General features: G+C 31.4%; 2 protein-coding genes across 5 annotated transcripts in view; both read left to right on the top strand.

Annotated features, from left to right (window-relative positions):
• The window catches only part of LOC111623519 (beta-glucuronidase-like), a 10,221-nt gene extending 6,826 nt beyond the window's left edge, over window positions 1–3,395 (top strand). Inside the window, exons 6-9 of the mRNA XM_023366119.1 lie at window positions 859–948; window positions 1,016–1,192; window positions 1,269–1,407; window positions 2,994–3,395. Coding sequence (XP_023221887.1) covers window positions 859–948; window positions 1,016–1,192; window positions 1,269–1,407; window positions 2,994–3,151 — 564 coding nt within the window. The 3' untranslated portion in view covers window positions 3,152–3,395. The remainder of the gene's footprint in view (window positions 1–858; window positions 949–1,015; window positions 1,193–1,268; window positions 1,408–2,993) is intronic.
• A 1,160-nt stretch (window positions 3,396–4,555) lies between these two features.
• LOC111623497 (monocarboxylate transporter 12-like) lies at window positions 4,556–9,609 on the top strand. Of its 4 annotated transcripts, none has more exons than XM_023366094.1 (5): window positions 4,556–4,788; window positions 7,154–7,330; window positions 7,410–7,553; window positions 7,623–8,441; window positions 9,214–9,609. In XM_023366094.1, the coding sequence occupies exons 2-5, from the start codon at window positions 7,201–7,203 to the stop codon at window positions 9,366–9,368; spliced, it is 1,248 nt and encodes a 415-aa protein (XP_023221862.1). In that variant the 5' UTR covers window positions 4,556–4,788; window positions 7,154–7,200; the 3' UTR covers window positions 9,369–9,609. The 4 variants fall into 4 exon arrangements, with proteins under 4 accessions (XP_023221862.1, XP_023221863.1, XP_023221861.1 ...); XM_023366095.1 differs by lacking the exon at window positions 4,556–4,788 and adding an exon at window positions 4,821–5,241 and having other exon boundaries at window positions 7,181–7,330; XM_023366093.1 differs by lacking the exon at window positions 4,556–4,788 and adding an exon at window positions 4,821–5,241.
• Window positions 9,610–10,776: the final 1,167 nt, after the last annotated feature.

Below are 10,776 nucleotides of genomic sequence, written 5' to 3'. Positions count from 1 at the left end.
AATACAGTTGTCCCTTGATAATCCGACAGGTATGGGACCAAAGGTGTGTCAGATTACCAAAAGTGTCCGGATTACCGAAAATAATTACATATTTCGCATTGTTTTGCTAGCAGTAACTTACAATATTCTCTACTCCAACTGTTCGAACAGAACTGCTCACATAAAACACATGAAATGTGTGTCATCGAGTAAGAATTGGATGGGGAGATTCACATCGCAACATGCTTCTGTGCAAGCAGACATGTAACGGGGACGAGTACCTTGACAGGAGGTGCGTCGGACTACTGAGCATGTCGGATTAAAAAACGTCGGACTATAGAGGAACAACTGTATTAATAAAAACTAGTTAACCAGCCTGGATAACAATTATATTTTAAAATGTCAAAAAATTATGTTTTACATATTGTCTTACCCACTTCAATATGTAAAACATATCGAGGCAGATAAAAGAGCCTACAATAAAAGATTGACTCTTTGTAAGGCTGTTCCTGAGGTGTGGTATGGACGGATAGTGAAGATTTTGTGTTTCTTCAAATATATTTTATGTGAAATTTTAAAAATTATTGTTTTTGATTAAGGTCATTGGACAGAATAACTTATTAATATTACCTCTTCTTAACAAAACATATGTGCCTAACCTTTTTGGGATCTGTAAAACAATTTTATGCATAAATATATTTCCAGGTTCTCCAACAATGGCACCTGTATATGCTGCTGTGCTATTTTCTTTAGATTGGTAGCCATTCTTTGGGCTCTCTCTTAAGAATTAAATATTAATTATGCAGTTTACATAATTTTTAAATACATCATAGTGAATATTTAAAAATTTAATATTCATTATATATTTTTCACTTAATTTTCAGGAAAGTGGTGCAGCATACTAAGAAATTGGATTCTATCAGACCTGTTACAGTAGCATTGAGTGCAGATTTTAATTCAGATAAAATTGTAACATACATTATTAAAATATCTCAAACAAACTATACTTTACTAATCTTTTTTCCTATTATGTCAGGGTCAGTTTCTGGATGTAATTATGATAAACAGATATTATGGATGGTATAGTGATATTGGTCATACCGAAGTTATTGTCAAACAGTTACTGTATGATGTGACAAGTTTTCATAAGAAATATTTAAAACCAGTTATGATAAGTGAATATGGAGCTGATACTATTGCTGGACTCCACATTGTAAGATAAATATTAAATAATAATAATATGTACTATAAGATGTTTCCCACTATTAAATTCGTTTTCCTAATTCTAGGACCCATCATATGTTTTCACTGAAGATTATCAAGTAGAATTTATAATTCAGTATCACAAAGGATTTGATTTATTATATCAGAAAGGATTTTTTGTTGGTGAATTAATATGGAATTTTGCTGATTTCCTCACTAGTCAAAGTAAGAGTTTAAATAGTATAAATTTATAGTAGGAACTAAGTGTTTGATAAACTTTTTAAATCTGCAAGCATTAAGAAACTTTTTTTATGTCTGTCATGATCAGACAAGTCCAAGTAAGAAAGGATAGAGCCAACATATTCAGATCAAACACCCATAAAAATTTCCGAAAATTGATCCACGTTTGAGTCAAATCCTCAGTGGATTAAAGTATCAGTCTGCTATTCTGATCTTGAGTCTAGATCCTTCGGAGCAACAGGCTGATATCATAATGCTTGGCTATTTGTCCAATTCATTGAAAATATCAGCCTGTCTTTCAAAATGTATTGATAATATTGTCATTGGATACTGAAATTAATAAGAGGTTTCTACAGACCAAAAATTCTTGTAGAAACTGAATTTTTAATAGTCATTTTATATATTTTTTGGAGATTTACTCTGTAACATCAATAGAAAATTCTAACCTAATTAGGAATCATCCATAAATTACATAATGCTATTTTTACAATTTTCAACTACATTCTCCCCTGTAAAACTCTGTAATGTTATTGCACATACCTACCCCAAAATTATATACAGTAACATATAATTTTAATCAACCCCTGTTAATTGTACTAATGAATAATACACAGTGCAGTGTCGAAAGTTATAGTTGGTATGAGAGATTTCACTTGGTCAATACTAATGCGCCTATTTTAGGAGAGATATGGTGGCAAAATGGAATAGTTCTGTGATAATTGTGCTACACATGCAATTATTTATGTTGTACAAGCTTGATCAGTTATAGCAAGAACATTTGTGTAAACAAAAGTGAACCCTGTACTCTGTAACCTGGGTGATAATTTGAAAAATATGAAAGGCTGGAAGGTGATATATGGATTTAATAATCAGTCTCCCACATTATATACAATAGCAAGTTTAATAGAGTCGTGAAAAGAAGTTTTAAAGAGATAAGTTTGCTTATAGGATAATAGAGAAAAGTTTTGACATGGAGAGTCTACCCCATCTTGTCACTTTATAACCCCTAAAACAGACACAATTAGTATTGACCAAATGCAATCTCTTATCACACTGACTATCACATTGTATTAACTACATGCATAATGTACAAAGCAATGGCATAAGCAGTATAGTTCACTATGTAACACTTCAGAACCATAAATGATTCATTCTGTTTTTAAGGTTTGGCACCCTATCATTATGTAATGTTTTTGTAAACATTCTCATCCTCTTGTAATGCATCATAATGATTACCTGCATACTTACCCAGTCATATCTGCATTGCATAATTCGTAGTTTTGAAGAGCCCATTATACCAACAGATAGACTAATTTAATATTAAATTATTTAAAATTTAGATATGATATGTGAAGTAGAGTTTTAATTGTTTCTTAGCATAAATCTGAACAAAAGTTTCGATCAGTTTATGCTAAGAAATAATTAAACTTTATGAATTTTAAATAGAATATTCAATGGACCCTAAAATTAATGCTTAGGGTCACCTAATGTGTTAATTTTTGCTGATTTTGTTAATAAATTGTTAGAAAAAGAATTTATTATAAAAGTATTCTTAATTTATAAAAATATAGGTTTAACTAGAGTCCTGGGAAATAAAAAAGGAATTTTCACAAGAGAAAGACAACCCAAAGCAGCAGCGAAGGTTCTTAGATGTCGTTATCATCATCTGGCAAACAGAACAATTACAGAAGACATGTATTGTCCAGTTTATTATGCGGAGACATGTTAAACAATATGTATTGTATATACAAAATTATATATTGAAGATTTTGAATTATATCAAACAAGATATTTGTATAAAATATTAAAATCATATAATAAATTTGAAACTAGCTTTAAACACTGTTCTGCAAATAAATAAAATGGGGATAAATACTGCTAAATACTATACTTATAAACCAAAAAATTTAATGACTTAAGGGAGAAATCCCTTTTTCATGTAAAAATTTTTATTAAATGGTGATTTTACGTATCATTAGTTTTCTCATTCTTTATTCTCCATCTTTTGTTTCTTCTTCCTGGTACTTTTCTTTGTTATTTTGGACTCTTGGGGATAAAGCAAGGTAGGGAGCAAGAAAGAGAATTGATAGAATGGGAATGAATCTGTGTGGGAGAGTGTGGTGTATGTTGGAGAATGGAAGAACAAAACGAACCTGGATTAATTTTTTTTCTTTTTGAAAAGATATAAGAGATTGAGAGGAACTTGGAAGAAATCTGCATATTTATCTTAGAGGATACTTGAGGAAATTCACTTTTATCACTAAATAAAGTGACCTTTAGACTTTATCAGTCAGGATAGAATATTCTGAATTTGTCTTTGAAAAATTTTCCCAGACATGCAGACATTAATATAACACCAACAAAAGATTTGGCGAGTTTTTTTTTATAGTTTCTGGCTCATTAATTGTTTTCTAATTTTCCTCATTTCTATCTTTCCCTTTTTCACATTTAAAAAAGATCACATAATGAAGCAACTAGGCAGCAATTTTTCTAATAAACCCCTCTTAAAAATACATTATTATGAAAACAAAAACATCCAAAGCTGCAAAGTTTGTAAATTGTAAAGATGCAACAGTATAAGATTTCATTAGGTGATATTCACAAAACTTGCCTCACTTTATTAATTTTCTCATCAGGTTTGAGACTGCCTTAAATCTTATTTTATATGTTTTTTAGGCTACATTTGTGGTAGAGTGCCACCTTAAGAGCTCGGCCATCCTTATAAATTGTATTTTTACAACCTTGACTGTTAACATGAGCATCCACAGAAAATTTTACATGGAGTGCAAAGCTTGGAGACAAATAATTACATCAATACATTTTTTATTTAATCTTTTGGGGAGATTTTATCATAGTAGATTATTGAATACAGTACTGCTTTAATTAAAAAAAAAAACACAGATAAAGCAGGGTGTAAGGTTACATATCTCAATCAATTTTATGATTATAATTTGTGGAAACTTTTGCTGGATCCCAGAGAGAGGCAAGTGCCCCATTTGTCCTCCTGTGCAGCCATCCCCAACTGTTAACTCTAATATAAATTTACACAGATAATACCTTTGCACCTTTGTACCATTATATTTGTAAATATGTTATAGTTACCTTTGACCTTTTAGATATTTATTAGGTTCAATTTCGTAATAACTATCCAAAAATTCCACTACAATTAAATATCACATTAGTGGAAGATTCTTTTGCTTTGTGCAAAACAAATTTTGTAGATGATTACGAAAGCAATCGAGTAGGTTCTACATGAACGAAACAATGGGAAATGACACACTTCCACACGAACTATTCAGGAGAAACTGAAAATACAAAATCAAACAAGAATTCTTCATAATAATAGCAAAGGGCTTTTTGATTCTGGTAAGATTAATTTGCATACGATTTCTATTCTTTTTTTAGGTAAGCAAGTTCATCGAGTTAACAATTTAATTTAAAAATGAGACCGCAATTGTATCGTGTTTCCCCCCAAAACATCCCTTTGGGAAGTTGCAATGCATCGTATTTTGCTATTCAAAGTTCAGCCTGCGGTATAATCGGCTACATTTGCAATAAAGTTGCTTATCTTTCCTGTATATTCCATCTATACTCATACATAGTGTCAGATTTAAGTGTAATCTAGCCATAGCTTAAAGCCACTGTTCAAGCGGCCTACGTAAATTCGAGTCTAGAATATTTAAATTTGTTTGGAATGCTTTGCATTCTGGAATGCCACAAACTGTTAATCCAGTTGCATCTTATACTTGAAATGCTAGTTTTATTATTGTACACAATGGCATTTATAGAAATTTTAACGCTTTCTTCACATATTTTAGCGTAAGTTATTTTTATTCTTAACTTTTTGTATTGTGAAAATCTAAAACACCACCTTTATATGGAAGATTTTTCGGCACATTTATCTTAAATTTGCGTAATGTTGCACGAAGATTACTATGTATGCAACAATTTTAAATACGTAATTTTTTCTAGACGTGGTAACTCTATAATTATCAATAGTTAGAATCATATAAGAATACTATAGAAGCTGTATGACACCTTCAGATCTAGGATCCTAGAGAGGATGTTTCAAAATTCCTATTACAAACTTATTTATAGGGCAGATTCCTTAAGAAAAACTAAGATTAAATGTCTAAAACTCCTTAAGTTCAGTGACACCATTTCCGGAATTTGATGCATCCGAAAAAATTTAAATATGAGTATTGTATATTTCTTCTATCTCAATCTTTTTATTTTCATTAAAATAAATACTTTTTTAAGTGAATACAGTACATTTTTACGCGGTACAATTTCAATACAAACCAGGAGCGAGTGTACGTACCAGAACATGCTTCTGAGATAAAATGGCTGAGTTCAGCAGGCTCAACAGTTGTAACTGTGCAAAAGTGATTCAATCGGTAGCTACTACGTAACAATGAGGATCTGCTGAACGTTGGAACAGGAAGTAGCCATCATTGACCAATTACAGCTATAGTAATGTAGCGTAAATCGAATACTCTACTAAATGTGACGTCAAAACACCAGAAAAAATGCATAAATGGATCAGGATGCAAACGCTTGAGAAGTATTACGCAGTTTTATAAAGAAAAAATACAGTACTTACTTCCCCCTTTACGAATCTTTCGATTTAAATAAAAATAAATACATTAATCTGTACAAAAACTCTGAAGTGACGTCACTGAACTTTCAACGTCTATAACCCCTTAATTAAAGGCTTTATTCGAAAAATTTACTGAACATTTATTTTAGTTTTTCGTAAATAAACTGTCCTACAAAGGATCCAGCAAGATTCTTCTTTTATAGACCCCACTTGAGGCCCCAAAAGCATCTGCCATAATGTACTCTCCTTTTTATTTTTTTCGCCCTGTGGGTACTATAGAGGGCCTTCATGCCCATCGTTTCCAGTCTCACAACTGGAAACGGACCGTTGCAAAGTATTAATTTCATTGTAATTCTTGTATATTAAAATGAACCCGTTGTTTTGATCAAAAATTCTTTCAATGATGATTTTATTAATATACTAGGGTTTCAAAACGTAAGATGCCCTCCCTACCTTCAGTAATAATCATAATTTTAGATGCATAAACTCTGGCATCTCTCTAAGATATTCTTCATTATAAAATCTATCAAATAACCCATAACATCACCATTAAGATTAGAGGTAGTTTTGCTAAGAGATTGGCAAATTTTAATGGCGCCTGAGGTTAAATTTGATAACAATCATGACAAGGGGTAATGTCGAAACACAAACTGAATATACAGTAATTGTTAGCACAGTGACGTGACGTAAAAACAATCCTTAGATATAAATGCATGTAAATAAATCATGATGATATATTATTGCAATTGTTAAATATGCTTAAAAAGTAGATTAAAATCATGTTCTTTCACAATTCTAGCCTTGAAAATCATATAAAATCTACAATTAATCGCACTAATTGTTATAGAGAAGATGCCTGACAACCAATAAGTCAACGTGCTATATGAACTTTGGACCCCCGGTTTAGTGACAATGAATACGGAAACCTCGTGTTGTAAATATTTAGAGCATTAGTAATGAATACCAGATGAACAAATTTTTAGTTATAAATTAAATATTTTGATAGTTACAAGAGTTATCTACAGTAAAATACAACGTGACAGATTTAATCCTTGTTAACTGATAGTTTTAATTGTTATATAAAAATTAGTCGTTAGCTTTGGGTTTTATGCTTAATCATGATGATCATAGTGGATAAAGGACGTGCATGGATTATAGCATTTTCGTCGTTCTGGACCATGTTAACTGTACTTGGAATACACAGAAGTTCAGGAGTACTGTTTACATCTATGATGAATGATTATAATGTATCCAGAGAATCGGCAGCTTGGCCATTTTATTTACGAAAAACTGTGGGATTTTTATCAGGTATATTATTAAATATTTGCTACAGTAAAATTAAGCAAAAGTGAATTACTCGAATGTTGTAAAATTACTTTTCTTCCAGCGAATCTAGTGGGATTTATAAATGGATACTTTTCAATGAAGTGCCAAATGTTTGTGGGATTATTGTTGAGCGCTGTAGCTATGTTTGCTCTATATTTTGTTGATGATATTTTATCTATAACGTTAATATTCGGCATTTTGTATGGTGAGTACAGTTATTTCTTACTTTTATCTACGATTTATTCATTAATTAACTACAATATGCTTATTTCAGGTGTGGGTTCTGGTATAGTAATGATGTGCAATTTGATCTCTATCAATAAATTCTTCTCTAAATACCGTACTGTCGCACAGGGTATTAGTTTAGCTGGAAATTCAACAGGAGCATTCATTTTACCGCCTTTAATCGAATATTTTATTGATAATTATGGATTACGTGGCACGTATCTTATGCTGACAGGTGTTGTGTTACAGGGTTTCATAGTGGTAATGATGTATGAAGATTCACCATATCAAAAGCCAGAGAACTTAACTGAGTTAAGTATATCAGAATCTATAGAAAGAAATTTAAAAGAACGTCCTTCAAGCAACGAATCAGATACAAAGATATCAAAGCAATTAAGAAAAACCTGTTTGTATATATTCAAATGCCCAATGTTTCATGTGATATGGATAACGTATACAACGTTTGATTTTGTTTTTCAGACATTCCTAACCGTTATAATAGATCATGGTGCAGATTGTGGAATCAATGAACACAAAGCTGTGTATTTTCTGTCTGCTTTATCCGTTGTGGAATTAATTGGTAGACTAGGAGGAGGATGGATTGTGGACTTTCAACTAATCAAACGCAAAAATATAATTAGAATATCGTTTATGTTATATGCAATGATATATATATCATTGCCCTTCCTGCATACTTATGTGATAATGATAGTTTTAACAGCACTGATTGGTCTCATTGGCAGTTCTGTTACCATTAATGGTTCTGCCTTATTTGCTGACTATGTAGGATTAGAAAATCTTCCTATGGCTTTAGGTTTCTCTGCCAGTTTGACTGGTTTAATTGGTTTAATCACTCCAAGGATAATAGGTGAGTACAAATTTGATGTTTACTCATATGGTAATAAATTTGATAATATAATAGTCTCTTAACTATTTAACTGTTCTCTATTTCCTTCACTTGAATATTTACACATACAATAAACTTTATTTTCAAATCTATCTTTATAAAAAAATCATTTAGTAAAATTTCCCATACCAACATTCCCAGCAGTGGTGAGAAGATAAAATCATTGAATGCCGGTAATTGATTACTAGTTTGTCTTCCAATGGATTGGCCATGTTGAGTTTTTAAGGTTTCCTTCATATCTAAAAAGGGGTTTTTCCAAATTTTTTGTCTGATTTGAGAGGGTACAAGGCACCAGATTCTACCAGTTTCGGTTTTACTCAATATAGGCTAAGTGACCTGACCTTCAGCTCAGATTTAAATCCAAGCCCCTCACAGCCAACTTTGCATTGTTACAAGTTTTGTTTGCATGATTTGAGCTCTGCAATGACTTAAAATTGATGGGGGATTACAGATATGTTTGTATAATGTTTATGTCTCATCTCAGTAGTAATAAGACAATAATGGCAAAATATCAGGATATTTATAGTCATAATCCAGATAATCCATGGCCAGCTATTCTGATTTTGAGCCTTTACTCCTAATTGTTTAAAGATGCAGTCTGACTAACTAACAGATGGACCTAACTAACTAACATTCATTTATTAAATTTATTATTACTAAAACACTTTAAAATGTACAAATGTTAAAAAATGAGATAAAATACTCAATTGATCAAATTATAATTTATTTTTAGGGCATATCCGAGACACAACGGGAAGCTACAATTTATTATTCTTTATATTTGGAGCGGCATCCTTGTTTGTGACCTTAATGTGGATGGCAGAACCACTGTTCGTGATGCTACAATTAAAAATACATCGCAAACCTTATACTATAAATTGTGCATAATGTTATTTAATTTTATATAAGTTTATTATATTTTAAAAATTTGTTTATAATTAAAAAAAAAAAAAGGTGTTGAAAGTAGTCTTTGAATTGTTTCACTCGGGGCTACAGAGTTGGTAAAAAAGACACTAGATTCTGATTCACTACTCAGGCAAAATTAAATACCAAGTCATTTTATGGAAGCAGAGGCACTCATAGGGGAATACTCTATTCTCAACTCTAAAAGGAGCCTGGGGCATTTACCCAAATACTTTCATAGCTAGTATTTTTAATATTTAACTTACATTAATATATATCTGTATATAAAAAATTAATTTTTAACAAATACTTAATAAGAAGAGATAGGGGGCAATAGAATTCTACATCTACATATATTCGACTGAATTTGCACTTCAATTTCACCCTTCCAGAAGAGTTAGTCAAACTAAAAAGTGTGCGATCTAGCTAGCTACTTCAGCCCCTTGTTCAGAAAAGAAAAATATGTACTCTGATCAATTAATCTGGCTCATTCAGAAAAATAGAGCACTTATTTAGAGTGGGGATAATAAAGGAATGATTCAAAAATATTCAAATCCAATTGGGTCAAAATAATTTAACTACTAAACACAAATACTACAAAGAATACTACATATTTAATAAATTAAATTGATGCATTTAGTAAAATAAATGAATTATAACAAAAGACAAAAAGATTTTAAAAAATTAATAAATATATAATAAATTTTCTTTCATTTAAATAAAGAAAATAAAGTAAATTTAAAATGCGGGAGTTGGAGTTGACACATTTTTTCTGACTCAACTCGGACTCGGACTCCTCCCGACTCCGACTCCACAGCCCTGGTTTCACTTAACAATTTAGTTTTATGGTCATTCAGTATCTTATGTGTATGCAATTTTAATTGGATTGATGCAGATGTTTCTGCTGCATCATGTTCCTGTTAATCTATAGTTGATGGAAGCATGGGTGCTACACAATCTCACTGGTGCAAACTAAAATTAACGTGTTCCCATGTGTTTCTTTGCTTTGCCAGTATTGCCTTGCTGGTGATCAACAGCAATCTTGCTTGTCCTGCAATACTTATCATCATCATCACGATGAGAGGTGGTGTTTATCATGGGATGCTGATACGGAAAGAACTTGACCCCCCAGTCAAGGTGAACGAATGGTGTGGGATAGTACAAAGGGTCTCCTTAGAAAATTTAACCCATATATTATAAACATTCAAAACCAAGCTTAAATAATAACAATCCACGAAAACATTTTTTTACGAAACCCTTTTTTACGAAACCCTTTTTTACGAAAACCTTTTTTACGAGTGTTATGGAAGTCGTTTATCTTACCAAGCTTAAAACAATTTCTCAAATATCACACTGTTTTTAGGTCCATTATCGAAGATGAAAAGTTTGAACA

This window comes from Centruroides sculpturatus, unplaced genomic scaffold (genome assembly GCF_000671375.1).
Source record: "Centruroides sculpturatus isolate CEXI.00-Female unplaced genomic scaffold, Cexi_2.0 scaffold278, whole genome shotgun sequence".
In the NCBI taxonomy this organism is placed as follows: Eukaryota; Metazoa; Arthropoda; class Arachnida; order Scorpiones; family Buthidae; genus Centruroides; species Centruroides sculpturatus.
The sequence above is the reverse complement of the archived record's forward strand: the minus strand, read 5'-3'. Positions and strand labels throughout refer to the sequence as shown.

Excerpts from the sequence above, each read along its gene's own strand:
- LOC111623497 (XM_023366091.1), top strand. The coding sequence starts at position 7,141 with ATGATGATCATAGTGGATAAAGGACGTGCATGGATTATAGCATTTTCG. Across the intron at positions 7,331-7,409 it reads AACTGTGGGATTTTTATCAG|CGAATCTAGTGGGATTTATA; the intron begins GTATATTATTAA and ends CTTTTCTTCCAG. Across the intron at positions 7,554-7,622 it reads AATATTCGGCATTTTGTATG|GTGTGGGTTCTGGTATAGTA; the intron begins GTGAGTACAGTT and ends TGCTTATTTCAG.